The sequence below is a fragment of the Halichoerus grypus genome, chromosome 13 (genome assembly GCF_964656455.1).
Source record: "Halichoerus grypus chromosome 13, mHalGry1.hap1.1, whole genome shotgun sequence".
In the NCBI taxonomy this organism is placed as follows: Eukaryota; Metazoa; Chordata; class Mammalia; order Carnivora; family Phocidae; genus Halichoerus; species Halichoerus grypus.
Window position 1 is genome coordinate 81,425,206 of NC_135724.1, and position 20,164 is coordinate 81,445,369.

Sequence of the window (20,164 nt, forward strand, 5' to 3'; positions counted from 1 at the left end):
TGAGCTGGGCTCCTCCACCAAGGCTCCCATTTAACCTCTGAGCTCCCGGCCTCAGCGCCCCCATTTTATTCCCCAGGCTCGTTCCTTCCCTCCCGCCTCTCACCGGCTCTGGAGTTCCCGGACCCCCTCCCCCCAATTCTCCCCTCGGCCCCCGCTTTTTGTCCCCCCCAGTTCCCTTGATCCCTGGTGTCTTCAGGTCCTCGTTCTCGAGCGACAGTCTCCTTCCTATTCGCTCCCCCCTTTTTCACCTGGTTCCCAGCCCCTCCGGCTTTCTCCCCGCGCCATCGCCCCCAGTTCTCTCATCAGTCCTCCGCTCCCGTCCCTCGGACTCCCTCAGCCCCGCTCCCCGCCGCACCCCCTTTTCTGCTTACACCTCCTGCACCCACCCCCATCCCCCGTTGTCACCCCCCGCGTTCCTTCCGCTCCCGATTTCCCCCTCCACCCCGTTTCTCCCCCCGCTCCGTTTTCATCCCTCCCGCGCTTCTCTTCATCCCCCCCGCTTCTCTTCATCCCCGCAGCCCCCCGTTTTTAGTCTGCCCTGCTCACCTGCCCCCCGCTTTCCCGCAGCCCCGCCCCCCGGATTGTATCCCGTCCCCGTTCACCTGCCCGCCCCCCCATTTTTCCCTCGGCCCCGCCCCCCGGTTTTGTCCTGTCCGCCCGCCCCCCGCGTTCCTCTCAGCTACATACCGTACCTCCCCCGCCCCGGTTTTATCCTGCCCCCCCTCCTCCCCCGCTTTCCCCTCGGTCCCCCCGGTTTTATTCTGCAACCCCCCCGCCGCCGTTTTTCCCTCGGCCCCGCCCCCCGCGCGTCCCCGCCCGCGCCCGCCGCCATGTGACGGGAAGCAGCTGATGGCCTCTCCGGGCGGCGGCGGCGGCGGGCGCGGCGGCGGCGGCGGCGGGGCCGGGGCCGGGGCCGGGGCGGGGGCGGGCGGCGTGGGGGCGGCATGAGGGCCGGCGCCCCGGGGGGCTGAGGCGCCCGCCGCCTGCCGCGGGGCCGCGCGCGTCCTCCATGGAGGCCGGAGGTGAGCGGGGCCGGGGCGCGCGGGTTCCCGCCGGGCGGGGCCGGGCCGGTTCTCCCGGGGGGAGGGGGCGGGCGGGGGCGCGGGCTCGGCCGTGGGAGGGGCGCGGCGGGGGCGCGGGGGCCTGGGCCGTCCGCGCGGGCCGGCGGCGGGGGGCGCGCCCGGCGCCCAGCTTTGTTTCACTTTCGCTGTCAGCGGCCGCCACCGCGCCTCCCGCCCGCCGCGGACAGGACCGGAGGAGCACGGGCCACCGCGTGCCGGGGATCCCCATGCCCCAGGACAGTGGGGGGTCCCCCGGCCCGACGCCTACGCCCGGGGGGGGGGCACGGGGGTGCGCCGGGCCCTCAGGGGGTGATATCCCAGGGGGCGGGTGCCCAGGTGCCAGGTGACGCACTTGCGGGTCTGGGTGGGCGTCAGGTCTGCCCCTTAGAAGCGGTGTGATCGTGCACGGGCCACTTAACCCAAGTCTGTTTTGTATCTGCGAAATGGGATAATAATAGTACGTGCCCCAGTGGGTGGTTGGGAGCTTCCCAACTTGCTGTTCGTAAGAATGGGGACTGGGTCCCTATTAAAAAAATCTATTGCGAGCCTCTCCCGGCGGAGACTCATTGGGAGAGGTGGGGTGGGGTGGGGCTGGGGATGCTGATCCGGGCTGGCATATTTGATAGGGCAAGTTTAGGATATTGATGGGTGAGGTGCATGCCTCTGTCCTTGTTAACAGCTGTCATCAGAAAACAGTGTGGAAGTCTGAGAATATCGGATATACTTGGAGAGTCAGCCCAAATGAACGTGTAATCTCGGTGTGCTTGTTACGTGTGCTTGTTAGGGAAAGGCAAAACCTCCAGACTATCCCTTCGTCTTCTCCCTTCCAGCCACCTTGCCTCCAAACCCTACCTATACAGAAATTTGGGGTAGGCTTGGGATTTATTCTGGGAGTTCCAACTCTTGAATATCCCTCCATGCTTAAAGGCAGTTTCTTTAGGGAAAATTCTCAGAAGGGGTCAAGGCCTAGGGTTCAGAATTGTTCCAGAACCTCTTGGTACTCTTCCAGTGAAGTTCAGGCTTCATCTTGCTTGGAGGATTCTGATTGTTGGTGTTTGTGTTTCCCTGGCTGGTTTGATGGAGCGGGGGGATTGTTGGTGGGTAGGTTCAAATCAGGGTGTTCCCTGGGGTGGTGTAACTTTTTAATTTGGGAAATGACATTTCTTTGTTTGCTGTAGTCAGGCATTCAGTAAAAGGTGTAGAGGCAGCTCTCTCTGCCTTCCCATCTAGATAAGGGCTTTCTTTTCAGTGAGTGTGTTACCACTTTTTAAATGGCCCCTACTGTTTGTGTGAATCTTATGTGACTCTTTTTATAGCTTCCGCTATTGTTTCCATTGACTCCTTATAGTTAAAACTGAAAGCGATCTGTAGCTAGCCTCCCTTTTTAGCTGGAATCTGTTTCCAGTTCTGCGTTTTTCCTAATGATTGACGACCGTGTTTTGGGGTGTGGGCAGAGCTGTTGAGAGCGGCCAAGTTGCTGTAAAAAAAAAAAAAAAAGCCAGAGACTTTTACGTTCTTTTGAAACTGAATAAAGTCCATTGTAATGGGATTACAATGGACAACAGTAGATATCTTCAGAGCAGTGGTTAGAATTCATTTATTCTTTCGACAAATATTTATTGAGTATCTACTGTGTGCCAGGCACTCTCTAGGCCAGCTCTGGCCAATAGAAATATAATGCCACATCTGTAATTTAAAATCTTCTAGTGGCTGCAGTAAAAGAAGCAAAACAGGTGAAACCAATTTTAAAATTGTAGCTGTCAATCCAACATGTCTAAAATATTACCATTGCAACATGTAATCACCAATTATTGATATATTTTAGATTTTTTTTTTTTTTTTTTGGTACTAAGTTCAAAATACGGTGTGTGTTACATACCTAACAGCCCAGCTCAGTTCGGACTTAGCATATTGTAAATGGTGGTCAGGTGTGGCTAGTGGTTAGTGTATTGGACAGTGCAGCTCAGTTGCAGCGGGCAGAGAGGCAGGTTTGGGGTGTGGGTTGGGAAGAGCTAGACAGTAAATGTATAAAAGCAAGTAAGCAATCAAGACGAGAGGAGTGAGTGGTGCCTCTAAAGAACATTGAACGGAGGGAAAGGAAAGTGACGGAACCACTTGAGACAGTGAGGCCAGGAAGGTCTTTGAGAACGTGACATCAACCCTGAGCCCTGCCATGGTAAGATGGAGCAGTCAGACAGGGATCTGCGGCCTGCCAGGCAGGTTTCTGGACCGATGGGAGAGCCAGTGTCAAGGTGATGAGGCAGGACAAATCACCAGGCTCCCTGCTGGCTGGAGCCATTGCTTCCATCTCTGTGTTCAGGTGAATCTCCTTGCACAGAAGCTGATAATAAATATCTTTCCATTCAGCCTGGTCGTCCAAATACATCCCAATGTTTAACTAGAACACGCAGCTCCGTGGGCCTTTTCACCACAAAGGACCACGGCAGGTACGATCCCAGATGAAAGCTGGATCCTCTTGGCTCTGGTTTTTTAAGTTCTGCACTAATTATGGCTTCTCCATCCCCCCTCCCCCCCCAGCAGCCAAGTTTTGTTTGGGCCCAGACTCTGCTTCAGAATTTCCTGAGTTCTAGAAATGAAGAGACAGGAGTCACTGAGTTTTTTCTTCTTTTAGCTCCTGGATTCCTGAGCCTGAAATAGCAGGAGATTAAATCTCCAAATCACAGAAATAGAGTGTGAAATCTGGGTATGGCTCATGTTTAAGAAGCATTTCATGTGAAATGTTTGGCATAGGCAACATAATAGTCTAAGGGGCTTCATTTTGTTTGTATTTAAAGAGGTATACCATGTATATTTATTCAACAAATACTTACTGCCTGCCTGCTCTCTGCCAGGAACTCTGCTAGGCACTGAGAATAAACATACGAGGTCCCTGCTTCCGTGGAGTTGATGTCCTGGTTGGGGGGAGACCGATTGCTAATCATAATGGTGATTGTGCTGTAAAGAACATGATGTGAGGAGGGGTTATGAAGGAGATTGACTTGGGGTCAGAGAAGGGCTCGTGAAGGAGTTGTTATTTGAGCCAAGACTGAATGAAGAGAAGGTGCCAGTCATGGAAGGGCATTCCAGGTGAAGAGACGAGCTGGTGCAAAGGCCCTAAGGTCGGAACTAATTGAGCATAGTCAAGGGGTGAGTGAAGGCTAGAGCCAGGGCCAGGGAGGGGAGAGTTATAAGCCCAGGTGGGAGATGAAGGCCAGGGGCCAGGTTATGCAGGACATCAAGGGCATGGTAAGGAGCTTGAATTTTATTCTTTTTTTTTTTTTTTAATTTTATTTATTTATTTGAGAGAGAGGAAGAGAGAGAGTACAAGCAGGGTGAGGGGCAGAGGGACAAGCAGACTCTTGGATGAGCAAGGAGTCTGACACGGGGCTTGATCCCAGGACCCTGGGATCATGACCTAAGCTGAAGGCAGACTCTCAACGGACTGAGCCACCCAGGCGCCCCTTGAATTTTATTCTAAGAGTAGTTGAAACTGATCACTCTAGGAGGTGAGGATTGGGGGTGGGGCAGAGTGGAAGCTAGGAGAGCAGTTGCAGGGCTGCTTAGTGAGAGATGATATTGATGAGATGGTTTGCATAGAGTAGAATAGTAGCCATGGAGATGGAGAGAAGTTAGGTTTGCCAAGCCTTTTGGAAACAGCCTCGATAGAGCTTGTTAATGGATTTGGTTTGGGAAGTAAAGAAAAGAGAGAAAACAGGGAGGACCCCTTTTTATATTGTGCAGAGCCTCCGTGGTGTCAAAAGGATGTTGTGGGGGAAGTGAGCCAAGTGTGAATATTATCAGGGTGGAATAAAGACGTTTCATCCCCTAGATAAAAATGTACCTCCAGATCAGTCGATGTCATTTAATATTTGACCACATCGGAGTTTCTCAACCTCGGCACTATCGACATTTTGAGAAAGATAATCCTTCGTTGTGGGGGGCTGTGCTCTGCTCTGTAGGGTGCTTAGCAGTATCTGTGGCTTCTTTTCGTTAGATACCAGTAGCTGGTATCTCCTCCCCATGTTATGACATGGGGACAGTTATGACAACCAAAAATGTCTCCAGACATTGCCACCTGTCCCCAGAGGACACAATCCGTTGAGAACCCCTGGATTACCTGAAGGAGGCATTGACAGATTAGGGCTAGGTCACCACTAGGAATAATGAGAATGAAGACACCACCAGGTTTGCTGGGTAACATTGAGAGACCTGTTTTGGATTTAAAATGTAAAGTAACTTCTTACCATGCAGATATTCCCATCCAAAGGAGTGTGTTCCTATAGACAAGTAATTGTATAAATGAAAAGATCCCATGTACAAACATGTACAGATTTCAGGAGAATTACCTGGGCCTATACAAATGCCAGTTTAGACCGACCTAATGTATTAAAACCTAGATTTATACATAGAACCTCAGGAAATGAATATTCTCTTTGCAAAGGAAACTTACTTTTCTTTAAATAGCAAAGCCACCAAAGGCTTGATGGATTAAAATTCTATTTAAAGACAGACTCTTCAGCAACACATTTATTTTATAAAACAAGGTAGTACCCACACCTTCTATAATGCATATACCAGGAAATATTATATATATATGTATATAAATATACAGATAGGCATCTCGCTATATATGCATGTTTACCATCTGTTTCATTAAACCCAAGATACAATGGTTCTTATTTATCACTGAGAAAAAATACTGCTTATTTAACTGTAAAAATTCATCGTTTGTAAGGCGCATCCTGATTTCGGCGAGGTCAAAATGAGAGAAGACATATAAAGGTGTATCCTAAAATAAATGAAATAGGGCTGTTTAAATTAGCATCTATCTGGTAACAGGTATAAAAGGGTCAAGGTCTCGAAACTACTGAGGTGGAACATAGACATCAGGAAGTGACCTCTTTCAGAGTGGAAGCCAGTATTTATATTAGTGTGTATCATAATCATAATTAATGGGCAAAAAATCAGTTCTGAACGCCTTTAACTTGTGAGCTTCGTCAGCCATTGAGAACCTTCCAGAGTGGAGACTTGAACTAGGAACTACCCTTCAGGTGGCAGGAGAAGCCCCAATCCAGCACCAGCTCTTCACGAGGCACTGTGCTAGGCCCCGAGAGAAATGAAAATGAAATCATTTTGGTGTTTGAACAGGGTGCTTAAATTCTGGTGGAGGGTGGGCCAGAAGGAAATTTGTAACTGTAGGAGAGAATGAAGGAGGCAGGGTGGGACTTGTTTTCCACTTCAGTAGAGCTCAAGGTGCGGGCCTGGGAGTCTCCTAAATGAGCTATGTGGCGTGTGGCCAGGTGACTCGTGTGGCGGTGGAGAGAGGTCCCGGGAAGGAGGTGGGGCCGTGGTGTGGGCTAGGAGGCCCAGGCTCCCCTGCCCTTACTGTGGACGCAGGCGGGAGCCTTGGAATGCATTTGAGAGAAATGTGACGTGTATTTTAGCTTCAGCAGGGGGGATGGGGTGGGGGGAGGGCAGGAAAAATCAGGGGAGTCTCGTGAAAGATCTGGGCAAGTTGGGATGAAGGCTTAAACCAGAACAGAGGTGGAAAGTGGGAGGCCAGATCCAGAGGTCCGAGCGGCAGGAAGCAGGGCAAGTGCCTTGGTGATGGGGAGAAGGAGGAGGCTGGTGAGCGACGGGGAGCCTTGGAGTTCCAGACATGCCTTCTAGGCCTCCCTCCCGGTGGCAGGTTCTTTTGAGGAGACCTTAAATACACTGGAAGGCCTCCTAATCTGCACCATCTAGCCTGGTCCCAGCCCGGGCCGGCTCGCCTTTCTTCCTCTTCAGGCATTCATAGGAAAATGAGGCCTCCATTCACTGAGTTCACTCGCACAAAGGTTACTCTGAGTCATGGTTAACCAGCGGTGGCCAGGGCCAGGGCTGAGTAACCGCACTGGAATGTGGCCTGTGGCTACTGTTCTTGGGCAGGTCATTTAAATGACAACTCCCTCCCGGAGTCCAGAGTATCAGCCCTCAGCCTGGGGAGACAGCGGCTCTCCTGGGTGTGAGTCAGCCCGGTGGCCCGGAGCCTGGCTCCCCACGTTCCCCCCGCCGAGGCAGCGAGGGCGTTCGCCTGAAGCATGCTGTCTCCCGTCTCAGAGGAACCGCTGCTGCTGGCCGAGCTCAAGCCGGGCCGCCCTCAGCAGTTTGATTGGAAGTCGAGCTGTGAGACCTGGAGCGTCGCCTTCTCCCCGGACGGTTCCTGGTTCGCTTGGTCTCAAGGACACTGCATCGTCAAGCTGATCCCCTGGCCGCTGGAGGAGCAGTTGTAAGTTCTCGCGCCCCCGAGCCCAGAGGAGCGAGGGAATCCTCACGATGGGCGACCTGGAGCACTTTCCCCCACGACTCCCTGCCCTTTGGGGTCTTCCCGCCCGAGAACAGGAGAGGGAGAACGGCTGAAAACAGTTCAGGAATTGATCATTGGGGTTTCCAGAGCCCCACGGTCGGTAGGTGGGAAAATTAATTCTGTGGAGATCACGTTAGCCCCGCTGTTACTTTTTAGCAGCTTTATCGCGATGTAATTTACATACCATACAGTCTGCGCCTTTAAAGTGTACAGTTCAGTGGCTTTTAGTGCATTCAGGAAGTTGTGCGGCTCTCACCATGATTAATCTCAAAACCATTGTCATTGCCACAGAGAGCAGCCCCACATCCCTCACTTGTCATCCTCCAATCTCACTCTGTTCTCCAGCCCAGAGCGGCCGCGAATCCCCTTTCTGTCTTCATAGATTTGCTTATTCTGGACTTTTCACATACATCGAATTGTACACCGTGGAGTCTTTTCTGACGGGTTTCTTGCACTTAGGAGAATGTTTCCAGTCATCCCTCTTAACAGCGTGTATCAGTACATCATTTCCCGTCCTGCCAAATAATATTCCATTGTACGGAGACAGCGCACCTTGCATAGACATGTATCAGTTGCTGGAGAGTTAGATGGTTTTCCCTTTTTGGCTATTACGAATAATACCACTGTGCACATTTACGTACGGGTTTTTGTTTTTTGTTTTTTGTTTGTTTTTATGGACATAGGCTTACAGTGTTTCTCTGCTTGAGAAACAGACTGGTGCCCAAGGTGGCTGCCCCGTTTTGCAATCCCACCAGCGTTTTGCAATCCCACCAGCCGATGTGTGAGATTTCCATATCCCCCACACCCTCACCGACACTTGTTATTGTCTGTCTTTTTGATTCTAGCAGAACAATCCTGGTAGGGTGGGAAGTGGCATCTCATTGTTTGGATTTGCATTTCCTGATGGCTTCGGAGGTGGAGCTCCTTGTGCTTCTTGGCCTGTCCTGTATCTTCTTTGGAGAAACGTCCGTTCACGTCCTTTGCCCATATTTAAGTTGGGTTTTTGTGTTTTCCTTTATGGACCAAATTTAGTTTCTGGTATTAACTGGTTTCTTTCTTTGGGCTGGACAGGGCCCAGTGTCTGAGTGCTGTGAGCTCCAGGTGAGATGGCCCAGCTGGGACAGGGCGACTCCATTGATTCAGGCAGCATCTGTTGGAAATGTTTGCCTGACACGGAGCCTAGGGGCTGGGAACCTTGAAATAAATCAAACACGGCCCCTGCCCTTGAGGGCCTCATTTGTTTTGCTTTGGGCATTTCTTACAAATTGCATGTTAGATTTAAGTGTTTCATCAGTTCAGTCTGAGACTCGTGGCCTTGAAAGTGGGTCCCGCCAACAAGAGTGTGCTGAGATGCGTACTTGGGCGCTGCTGGGATTGACCGGTGTGAATCTGGCTGTTTGGCAGTATGGATCGAGGACCTTGAAAATGTTCCTCTCGCTACTAGGAATCTCAGAAATGGGGTCATCTATTTCCATACACTGATTTTCATCGCGGAATTAGCTCTGTAGTAGTGAAAAACCAGAAATCCTGGTGATGAGAGAGAGGATGGTAAGGGAAACTATGGCAATGCCATAGGATATTTTTTGCGGCCATCAGAGGTTTTTTTTTTTTTTAAATCATTATTTTCAGTTCCTTCTGTGGTCAGTTTATTTATTTATTTATTTTTTAAGGATTTTATTTATTTATTTAATTGACAGAGAGAGAGAGGGACAGCTAGAGAGGGAACACAAGCAGGGGGAGTGGGAGAGGGAGAAGCAGGCTCTCCACCGAGCAGGGAGCCCGATGCGGGGCTTGATCCCAGGACCCTGGGATCATGACCTGAGCTGAAGGCAGTCGCTTAACCAACTGAGCCACCCAGGTGCCCCTCTGTGGTCAGTTTAATGAGAATGCCAAGGTCTTCCCATTTTTTATTGATCTCCTACTCTAAATGCAAGAGACTCAACTTTATATCCAGTCCAGTACAAGTTTATGGTCTGAAAAAGTATCTTTTATTTTTATTTTTATTTATTTGTTTTTTTAAAGATTTTATTTATTTATTTGAGAGAGCGAGCGAGCATGAGCGGGGTGGAGGGGCAGAAGGAGAGAGAGAAGCAGACTCCCCACTGAGCAGGGAGCCCGATGCGGGGCTCAATCCCAGGACCCTGGGATCATGACCTGAGCCGAAGGCAGATGCTTAACCAAGTGAGCCACCTAGGTGCCGGAAAAAGAATCTTTTAAAAAGCATACAAATGGAAACTCTGCCTGAAATCAGTCTTCTATTCAAACATACACATCACTATAGGTAAATATATCTGTCCAGTATGAACTCAGGAAAATGGAAATTTGAGTATTAATCCTTTTTGTGTATCTATTGCTTAATATAATGAGAGAAATGTTACTGTTTAATATGTTAAGTGAGAAGTTACTTGTTTTAGGGAAAAATCACACATTTTGAAGAATAATAACTCAGGAAAATGTTTATAAGGCTTAATGAAAATAGTAAGCTATTAACTATATATGTAATATCCCAAATTTGTCTTTTAAAAATATATGTATATATGCACAAATAAAAACTTACAGTGAAATGTTTACTGTGGTTAGAGTGGTGTTAGGATTATGGGTAATTTTTATTTTATTACTTGTCTCACTTCCAAATTTTTCCCAAGGTTCTCTATTACTTTCATAATTGAAAATAATTGTTATTTTAAAAGTCCTTTAAAAGGGGAAATCTGAAGTCGTTAGATTCTTGTTCAGATTGTTACATATTTAAAAAAAATAATAGTGCTTTTAGTACTGAGCGAATAATTGGTACTAACCCAATAATTGTACAATCTACTTTTAGAAATGCAGTTTTTAGAAACTTGAATTTCAGTGAAGTTAAATTCCCCCAGTGACTCTGCCTTGCCCTTAGCTGTTCCTTTCCCATGCATATACCCCCCATCTCCCATGTAACTCATCCCTTGACTCATTGGCAAATTCAGAAGTCCAGGGGATCTGGTGAGTAGTAGGCCTGGATACCCAAGACTTGAGTTCTAGTTCGTTTGGCCCCCCGATTTTGTGACCCTAGGAAAGTTAACTCTACCCCTAAAATGGAGGGTTTAGTATCTCTTTCTAGAGAAATTAAATTTATGATATTAAAATGAATTAATACGCATATGTGCTTTAATTCCTGTGGAATAAGGTAGCTACAGATTATTCCTTAGTTCGAATGCAGAATTTAGGATTTTATAAAAAATAAAACAAAAGTGGCTTCGATGGCACCCAGCTGTCCTACAGAGCTTTCCCTGTAGCTTGCCTTTTCCACGCTGCCTCCCTGGATGGCCGACTGAGGCCCCTGCGCCAGGGCCAGGCAGCTCCGTGAGGTGTGGGGATTGAGCAGGGTCAGTCGAAAAGACATTCATTATCACATTCGGATGCTTGTCAGGACAACAAGTTTTCAAACTCCATTTGGTCATTGAGACCTGGGGTCAGCACACGTTTCCTTTGAAGGCTCAGGTGGTAAATGTTTTTGGCTTCGGGGGCCATCTGGTTTCTGTTGAGACTCCTCCCCTCTGCCCTTAGGGCGTGAAAGCGGCCATCGATGGCGTGTGATCAAATGAACGTGGTTCCAATAAAACTTTATCTGTAAAGGGGCGCCTGGGTGGCTCAGTCGTTAAGCGTCTGCCTTCAGCTCAGTGATCCCAGGGTCCTGGGATCGAGCCCCGCATCGGGCTCCCTGCTCCGCGGGAAGCCTGCTTCTCTCTCTCTCTCCCACTCCCCCTGCTTGTGTTCCCTCTCTCGCTGTGTCTCTCTCTGTCAAATAAATAAATAAAATCTTAAAAAAAAAAAAAAAAAATTTATCTGTAAAAACAGAATGCTGGCCTGGACATAGCTTGCCAAGCTCTGATTTGGACTAATAGAGTTTTAGAGCTGATGGAGCCTATATTTGCCTTAATTCCTCCCTTCTAGTTTTATAGGTGAGCTTGGTTTAAATTCTTTAATATATTTCAACCACACACTTGGCAAAAATATGATTTACTTCCAACTTTGGGGGAACAAGTCTGAGGCATAAAGAGGTCCAGTTACATATACGTTGACTATAGGATTTTTCACGGAACTGGGTTCCAGCTTCATCATCTTCATTTCCCTGAGTTTGATACATCCCAGCATGTGGTCAGGGTCACAGAGAAAAGTAGAACTTAATACTTGCACTGATAAAGTGTACTGCAGACAGGAAACTTCGAGGTTGGGGGCTGAATCCCAGGGTTGTCCCGCTGCTCAAGCCTGTGAGATGTGGTCTGCCGGGGCAGTGGTGGGCAGGGCCTAGATCTTAGGGAGTGAGTCTCACAGAGCTTATCTGGGCCGTGTTTCACTGTAAGTAGAACATAAAAGGAGTGGTTCAGGCCACGGGATCTTTGAGGTCGGTGCAGCTCTGCAGTCTTGGGCTCTTTCTCTCCTCGATCACCCCACTGGTCGGTTCCTGTGCTGGATGTACCCAGAGAAGTAAGTGAAAGAGCCTCACTAATTGGTTGGACCATAGTGAGGGAAGGTGGAAACCAGCTTGTACCAAGCAAATGTGTGGGCCAGAAAAGGATTTATTTTCCTGCTCCTTGGGCCTTTCGAAGCTAGGGGCTCATCAGGCAGGGGAGCAGCAGATGGGTATTCAAGTTCTAAGATCTGTCCTAGTTCCAAACCTACGGCATGCTTTCTTCCTCATGGGAGAAACTGAGTGCATCTTTCCTTCCATGCACCAAACCTGAGAGAACTTTCTGAGGAAGCAGGGCTCCCTGGAGCTTCTGTGATCTAGTTATCCCACAAGGCAGGTCACCCCACTGCAGGGCTATCACAAATGGGATGAACCAAGGCTAATGAAGTCTTCGTTACATGAATTCTAAAAAGAAATTAAATTCACCAAAGGCCAATTTGTTTCTAGAACCTTAATATCTTAGATATCATGGAATGAATAGTTGGTTGACTTGGTGACACTTTTTGACTCATTAAGGAATCTCTGCTTCCTCCAGCATCCCTAAAGGGTTTGAAGCCAAAAGCCGAAGCAGCAAAAATGATACAAAAGGGCGAGGCAGCCCAAAGGAGAAGACTCTGGACTGTGGGCAGATTGTCTGGGGTTTGGCCTTTAGCCCGTGGCCTTCTCCACCCAGCAGGAAGCTCTGGGCACGCCACCATGCCCAAGTGCCAGACATCTCTTGCCTGATCCTTGCTACGGGACTCAATGACGGGCAGATCAAGATTTGGGAGGTGCAGACAGGTAGGTCATTTCTGGCCGGGGCAAGGTCCCAGGATGCATGCATGTTCTCATCAGGGACCAGACAGGCCACCGGCCCCCCAGGTGGCTGAGGGGTGTAGCCGTGACCGGCAGGCCGGGTGCCGCCTCTCCCTGACCGAGTGCCCCTGCTCCCACGCCAGGGCTCCTGCTTTTGAATCTTTCCGGCCACCAAGATGTCGTGAGAGATCTGAGCTTCACACCCAGTGGCAGTTTGATTTTGGTCTCGGCATCTCGGGATAAGACTCTTCGCATCTGGGACCTGAACAAACATGGTATGAAAGTGATGGAACTGCTGGGCAGCTCCCCAAAATACTCTATTTGCCCCCTTCTCACTTTTATCTTAGAACAGTGTTTCTCAACCGATTTTCCTAAGGACCCGTGAAAGACATTTTTTTCTAATCATACACCCACCTCGTCCCTGTGAGATATTAATACCAAAAATACACTGTTTATGCACTGAATGCATATCTGTGCTTTGTACATAAAAAAAGGTAAGATTTTTTTTTTTTTTTGGTTACTGAGAAGCACTTTTGACCCCTACTGATAATCACTCCTATTGAAAACAGATGCTGTGGTGTGAGTCTTCTCAGCCGTGGCACTACTGACATTTGGGGCACGCTAAGTCTTTGTTAGAGGCTGTCCTGGGCCCTCCAGGATGTTGAGGAGCATCCCTGGACTACCCACTAGATGCCAGAAGCGCCTTCTCTAGTTGCGACAGCCAGAGCGTCTCCAGCCATTGCCCCCCGTCCACGTGAAGGGCATCGTCTCCCCGGGTTGAGAACCACCAGTCTAGAGGAGGTCGTCCATGTTGGTTACTTCCTGTTAGAAATAGTTTCTTTGTGAAGTGGAATCTTTGCCCAGAAGGATTCTCTTAGCTAGAGGGGGTCAACTTTTGTGGAATTTTGCTTTGAGCAGAACTGTTGACAGAGGTGGCCCGTCCGTCTCTGGTACTGATCTTTAACCAGACAGGTGACACAGGGAAGAGGAATTTATTGTCAGGCCCTTTCTTCCCCACATGGGCAGGGACGCAGGGGCCGGAGGGAGGTGGAAGGAGGAAGCGGCGACGGGGACAGCTGAGAGAGAGGCGCAGTCGCCCCCAGTAATGGGGAGGCACCGGTACTCGTGCCTCAGCCATGACTGTGCCAGCCCCCCAACCACGAGAGGGGACCTACTCCTGCCCTCTGAGACTCCGGCCTGATGACTTGTCCCACTGCCAAGGAGGTGCTTGTGGTGTCCTCATCTGGTGGCATCTGGTCACCAAGAGAACTCTGGTAGTTTCTGCCCTTAGCTGCGGAACTTGGAGTCACAAGACAGGCCGGCTGCTTGGGAAGGCTTCTCCAGGGCAGCGCCATTTTTAATGTGTATCCAGAGGCAGCTGGCCATCATGGAAGGAAGATTCTTGAAGTGACTTTAAAATCTTCGGGTGACTGGGAAGAGAGGACTAGCTGAAGGGGGCTGGGAGTGGGCGAGTACACTAGGGCTTTCTCAGGAGGGGCGGGGATGAAGTAGTGTTCCTGGGTACGGGGCCCTGCCCTGCCATCCTGCCTAAATTTGTTCAGCACTCAGAACCACCCGGGGTGGGGGGGTGTTTGGGACTGCTCTTACGTGATAGCTGAAGAAACCATGACTTCTTACAAAAATACTATATACACCCACATATATATATACATATATACACAAACTCTTAAATGCATTTGCAGCAGTATATATGTTCATGAAAGTTTTTTCCTTTTTTTTTTGTATTGGTTTTCACCCCCCCACCCCAGTCTCTTTCCCTATCTCATCCTCCCCCCGACTGTCTTCCCTGAAATCCCCCTGCAGCCTCAGGACCCATGCTAAGAGCCTTCTGTATTTCCCTCGGTGTCCTACTCACACTCGGACACACTTACGGACTTTGTGGTCGTTGTTCCACAAAAATAGATTCATATTCCTTACATTTTTTCCACGGAACATGGAAAATCTAGATCCTTAATACCATCTGAATTAATGGGGTAGAAATGTATTCCATATATTCACCTGTTCTGTTATGCTTACGGCTGGGCCTTTAATTTTTCCCCCAAACTCAGAACTGGAGCGATTCCGTGAGTGGCCCCGGGGCACGTGCTGAGTCCTCAGCGGAGTCAGGGATCAAACCCGGGTTCGCCTGACGGCAGAGCCCGTGGGCCTCATCGCTCTGCGCGGTGGCTCAGCCAGACACCCTGGGGAGGGTGAGAGCGTGCGGTGGGACCCTTGGGAGGGGGAGACCATTACAGAGCGTCAACGACAGGAGTGAAGATAAAACATTCTCACATTTGGAAGGATGCTCCCAACTATTAGAGGTGGTTGGGGGGCCCTGGAAAGAATGTTCTCTGCTAGCAAAGGCATCTGTCAGATGTGACCTGTGTACAGCCTTTATCGCACCGGTCTTGGGGATTTTGGTGAAACAGAAGGTAGTGATCTCCTTGGGGATTACACTCTCGTATAAATAGATTTCAGGTGTTTAAATGACAACTCCTGGCATATTTCTCTCTGCCTTGAAAAGAAGGGGCCTTTGGGCTCAGGCGATAGGACACCAGGTGGGTCGGCCATGCCTCCCGGTCCTTCGGGCCCCCGGCTGCGTGGTTTCGCGAACTGGCTCACCCTGTGCCCCTCTCTGTGCAGGTAAACAGATCCAGGTGCTCTCGGGCCACCTGCAGTGGGTTTACTGCTGCTCCATCTCGCCCGACTGCAGCATGCTGTGCTCGGCCGCTGGAGAGAAGTCGGTAAGGCTCATGTCGGGCGCTGCCTCCGTTGCCCGCGTGCGGCGAGACCAGGAGGCCTGAACGGGCCTGGTGTGGGAGAGGGTGGGTAAGGCCCGCGCCTCCAAACCCCTCCAAACCCGGCTGCAAAGCAGCCCCGGCAGGACGCGTGCTCGTGGGCCGGGTCCTCCTGCACGTCGTCGCCTCTCTTGATTTGCGTGTTGACATAAACCGAGAGGAGGTGTTGAAGGACATGGATTGCCCTCATCACTGGAGGAGGGCTGTTTGCCTTTACAAAACGGTAAAGGTGTGCTTTTTAAATCTCTTCCCCTTGGAGTCTCGAGATTTTAAAAGTTGCAACCCCTATATGAATCCCAATTTCCCTCCTTTGAACAATTTAATTTGAATCTGTGTGATGGGAATTTCCATTTCAAATCAGAATGTACGGTTACTTGTTGAACTTTGTTCTGAAGCCCTGTCTGTTATTTAAGAAAGTATTAGAAACCCAAGAACAATTTGGGAACAGTGTGTTTGTCTGATTTTACATCTGCATCGAGCTGTTTGCTGTGACTGAGCCGGGAAAGGGAAGAGTTCACTGTGTGGTACGGCCCAGGTGGTTAATCATTCATTTGGGGTTTGGAACTATGTGACGGCAAGTTTTCTTCAAGGGAAGAAAATAAAATCCCATTTTTCATGATTCTCAAAAAGATTTCAAGTGATGAGCTGTGTCAGACGTCCGCACAGTTGTGGGGCACATTCCCACTGCTCTGTAAACACGTGGTGTAAAATGGCTCGGCAAGGTGCCACCGCTCTGGTGGGAGCCCCGGAGCTCACCTCTGACCCCTATTTTTGCTTTTAACTGAGAGGACAAGATCGTGCTTTATCAGCACACGGTGTGATTTTGCAAACAGGGCTCAGAAGCAGAACCGAGAAGCCTCTACGGGTACACTGTAGCCAGTAGTCTTCCTGAGCTTGGCTGGGCGTACTCTCCCTTAGACTGCGCTCCTTGAACTTGTGCGCTGGTCGGCACCTTAGGAACTCAGACCTGGTGCTTCACCTCAGCCTCTGTGACGCGGAGTGGAGAGCTTGGCTTCACCTGGCACTGCCGTGTCGCTGGCTTGCTGTGCAAACTGTCGCCGCCCCTAACCGGGCACCTGTTCCTTCGCACAGGTGTTCCTGTGGAGCATGCGGTCCTACACGTTAATCCGGAAGCTAGAGGGCCACCAAAGCAGTGTTGTCTCTTGTGACTTCTCCCCCGACTCCGCCTTGCTTGTCACGGCCTCTTACGACACCAACGTGATCATGTGGGACCCCTATACTGGCGAGAGGCTGAGGGTACTCCAGTAAGGACGGGATCCCTGCTTCGGACCGTGTTGCGGGGGGGACTGATGAGAAGGCTGCCTTGGGTTAGGCGTGGCCCGCATGGGGTCGGGGGCAGGGGAGGCGGCTGGGTAGAAGGCACAGAGTTCAGGCCTTCCGAGGCGGTGGCATGCGGTGGCACTTCATTGTCACTTACATGGCTCCCGATGTGGGAGGCTGTGTACTTCTCTGGATTCAGCGTTAATGAAACCTCAAAGTGACTCTTTCTTTCCATTTACTAATAACCAGAGTAGCAAGTTCAGAATGATCCTCTTACCGAAACTGGTATTTCCAAAATGAATTTTCATGTTCTCACTAACTTGGGTCTTTTTCTCTTTGTCTCTGTTGTTTTCTGAGGCAAATAATAGGTAGTCCTATAATTATCATGTATCTTAGCTGAAAAAAGACTTTCAGTTTGTACTGTGGCATTGAAGTGAGGGCTGACCTACTTTGCATAAGGAAATTAGCACAGGGAGTGTAACCCTTCAGCCCCTTCCGCGAGACGCTTAGGAAATGCGCTTTTTCCCCCCAGTCTGCTTATCCCACGGTTTTCCATAGGGGGTAAGGATGGGTCTTTGAGCCCATCATAGCCCCAGCATTGGAATGAAGCTGGAGGGTGGGGGGTGGCCATCACCCCAGGCCGACCGTCCTGTTTCTTTCTCCTCAGCCACGCCCAACTTGACCTCCCCATGGACGACAGTGATGTGCACATTAGCTCCCTGAGATCCGTGTGCTTCTCTCCCGAAGGCTTGTACCTTGCCACGGTGGCAGATGACAGGTAATGAGGAGACATCTCGGTGTGTGGCCTCAGAGCAAGTCCCCACAAGTCACTGTAGCATTCCCCCCCCCTCTGGGGCTGGCCCCCCGTCTGCTAACGTGCCAACATTTCTTTTCTCTCTTGTCCAGACTCCTCAGGATCTGGGCCCTGGAACTGAAAACTCCAGTTGCGTTTGCTCCTATGACCAATGGTCTTTGCTGCACATTTTTTCCACATGGTGGAGTTATTGCCACAGGGTACGTGTCTGATAGCTGAACAGATGGGGCGCGGTTTCTGCTGAGTGTACCACGTAGCTTTTTAAGGAGAGCAAAGATCTAGAATGTTCTTGCCTATGATGAAGCCTTTAAAGGAAATCTAAGAGGACACAAAATGCTGATACTCTATTCTGCCAGTACAGGTTATCATTTACTCTTAATATTTAATCTAAGAGTAATTAAAGAGCTCTGATTCATGCCACTTAATGGGCCACGTCCACAAGGAGGCCTAAGTCGGGATGATGCAGAATTTCTGAGAAACCACTTAGGGCAGAGACCACCTTGCAGGGAGCATCTATAATTCAGGAGGCGGCACTCTTCCCTCTGTTGCATTGGAACTCACGGTGTGATTCAGAAGGGACCGAGCTCACGGATAGCACTTTGGTATCAAAAGTGTCTTGAGTTCTTCTGATCCTCTCAGCGGCCTTAATTATTCAGCATCACAGCCTTTACATCCATTTCGACCATCAGGGTTGCATTTAAGGGCCGCATTGCACTCCCCAGGTGTCTCCTGCTAACGCAAGTCAGAGTCGAAACATTAATACCCGTCACCGTGAAACTGTGTGTTTCTAAGGTCTCACTTAAAGCATCCGTTTCTGTTCTGTTTCAGGACAAGGGACGGCCACGTCCAGTTCTGGACAGCTCCTCGGGTCCTGTCCTCACTGAAGCACTTATGCCGGAAAGCCCTTCGAAGTTTCCTGACCACCTACCAAGTGCTAGCACTGCCGATCCCCAAGAAAATGAAAGAGTTCCTCACATACAGGACTTTTTAAGCCACGCGCCATAGTCTTACTTGTTTGCTTGTAGCAGGAACAAGCTTCCTGGCAGAGGAGTAGCTGGGAACGATGGGCCAAACAGCTGGTCTTGGACTGAAATAGAATTTCTCTTTGAGACGGTGAGCAGAGTGTAGCAAAAGCAGATGCTGGCAGACTGGTCACCCAGGTGTTCCTGTGTGACCTGCGGCAGTCAGTCATAGAGGGGCTCGCAGCCTTACCTGAAATCCTCAGCCCACTAAGAAACGGCACCGTCAGACACTTTCTCAAGTCCTTCCGATTCAGAGTGCAGTGACTCACGTTGATTTGATAAGCAGAGTAACCAGGCCTCGAGAGCCTCTCTGCTGGGGCAGGTTATTCCCTCGACCGGCGAGTGGGCAGGTGTTGGCTTGTGCCTAGTACTTGTCATTGTCGTGTTTCAGATGCAGTGGTGACGTTGTTTAAAAAGTTCTCTCCTGCCGTGTCAGAGTGGCTTTGCTGTTGGCAAGTGCTTGCCTTCCTCGAGCTCCCCTCTGACCAGCAGGACCGAGTTTTCATGGAGCCGTCTGCTGGGAGGTCGGAGCTAGATTACAGGGCACTCGGAAGTGTGCTCCTGACTGATACACTAGAAACGGCTTTTTTTTTTTTTTTTTTTTTTAAAATCAGTGGTGTGCATGTGCCGGAGATGACAAACGTGTGTGTCCGGGTACCCGGGGACGTATTCCTCAACTGCATGACTGTCCAAATGGCAGCTGACTTGTCAGCGGCTTGCTGTTTGCAGCCTATTTATTTGTATTTTCTCAACAGATGTTAAGGTACAACTGTGTTTTCCTCCCTGGTATCTAAAAACTATAGTTCTTAAGTCGAACGGTTGTGAAGATGTCTCTTCTTCGTTGTGTAGAGAATTGGTGTTCTCGCCGCCTTGGCTGATTGTCATGTACAAGGTCTGACTTCGCTGCTTTGCCTCATCGGACCAACCAGCCCGGTTCACCCCTTACCAAAAACAGCTCCTTGAAAGTACTGTTCTCCTTCAGTGGCGTGTAGTTCTCTGATCAAGACACCTCATTCCAATGAAATCTGCCTTTGGAAAATTTAATATATTTTAAATTATTTTAAAAGAAATGCAACATCTTATCCTTTGGCTTTCTTACTAGGTGCTTTGTGGAGGCCAGTGTTAACGTGATAAAACTTGTTGCAAAAGTACAAGAGTCTCCTCTACCGCCTTTGTTGCTGAAGAAAAACATTTCTTTTCAAGATGAGAGGCTTTCATTGAAGGAAAAGTTAAAAAGCTTTCAGCTCACTGTTTCATTTTTCCCACTAAGAAAAAAAATACCCACCTTTTAAAACAAGTGAGTATAGCAGGACAGTGGGGAACGGCTTGGGCCAGTTTTACACTTTGTGGTCGTCTTGAGGCATCCCAGCGCAGCCTGAGAGGTTCTGGGTGGCTTCCCCGAGGCCCCGTCTGGCCATTAGCTGCAAACTTTGCTCGGGGTTCTCGGGGAGCGAGGTGTACGTGGATGAGGCAAATAACCAACCTCTCCCTTTTGATAGTCTGAGAAGCTGACACCTTTATAGAGAGCAGCCTCCGAAGTAAGCTTGTTCTGTGATAGCAGAGGGGGGGGAAAGGCTTTTTCACATAAACGCAAGGTAAGTCA

The 20,164-nt window shown here is 49.7% G+C and overlaps 1 protein-coding gene across 2 annotated transcripts; it reads left to right on the plus strand.

The window, feature by feature from the left end:
* Positions 1-901: 901 nt before the first annotated feature.
* Positions 902-19,377, plus strand: WSB2 (WD repeat and SOCS box containing 2). 2 transcript variants are annotated; one of them, XM_036083352.2, is made up of 9 exons: positions 902-1,022; positions 7,161-7,329; positions 12,387-12,631; positions 12,790-12,921; positions 15,290-15,390; positions 16,537-16,709; positions 17,393-17,503; positions 17,632-17,739; positions 18,368-19,377. In XM_036083352.2, exons 1-9 carry the CDS (start codon positions 1,010-1,012, stop codon positions 18,528-18,530), a joined length of 1,215 nt encoding a protein of 404 aa, XP_035939245.1. In that variant the 5' UTR covers positions 902-1,009; the 3' UTR covers positions 18,531-19,377. The 2 variants fall into 2 exon arrangements, with proteins under 2 accessions (XP_035939245.1, XP_035939235.1); XM_036083342.2 differs by lacking the exon at positions 902-1,022 and having other exon boundaries at positions 7,127-7,329.
* The last annotated feature ends 787 nt before the right edge of the window (positions 19,378-20,164 follow it).

What these genes read in the sequence shown, in the direction of transcription:
- WSB2 (XM_036083342.2), top strand. Translation starts at nt 7,142, where the DNA reads ATGCTGTCTCCCGTCTCAGAGGAACCGCTGCTGCTGGCCGAGCTCAAG. An exon ending in GATTTGGGAGGTGCAGACAG is followed by an intron (nt 12,632 to 12,789) that starts GTAGGTCATTTC and finishes CTCCCACGCCAG; the next exon opens with GGCTCCTGCTTTTGAATCTT. An exon ending in GCCACGGTGGCAGATGACAG is followed by an intron (nt 17,504 to 17,631) that starts GTAATGAGGAGA and finishes TCTCTTGTCCAG; the next exon opens with ACTCCTCAGGATCTGGGCCC.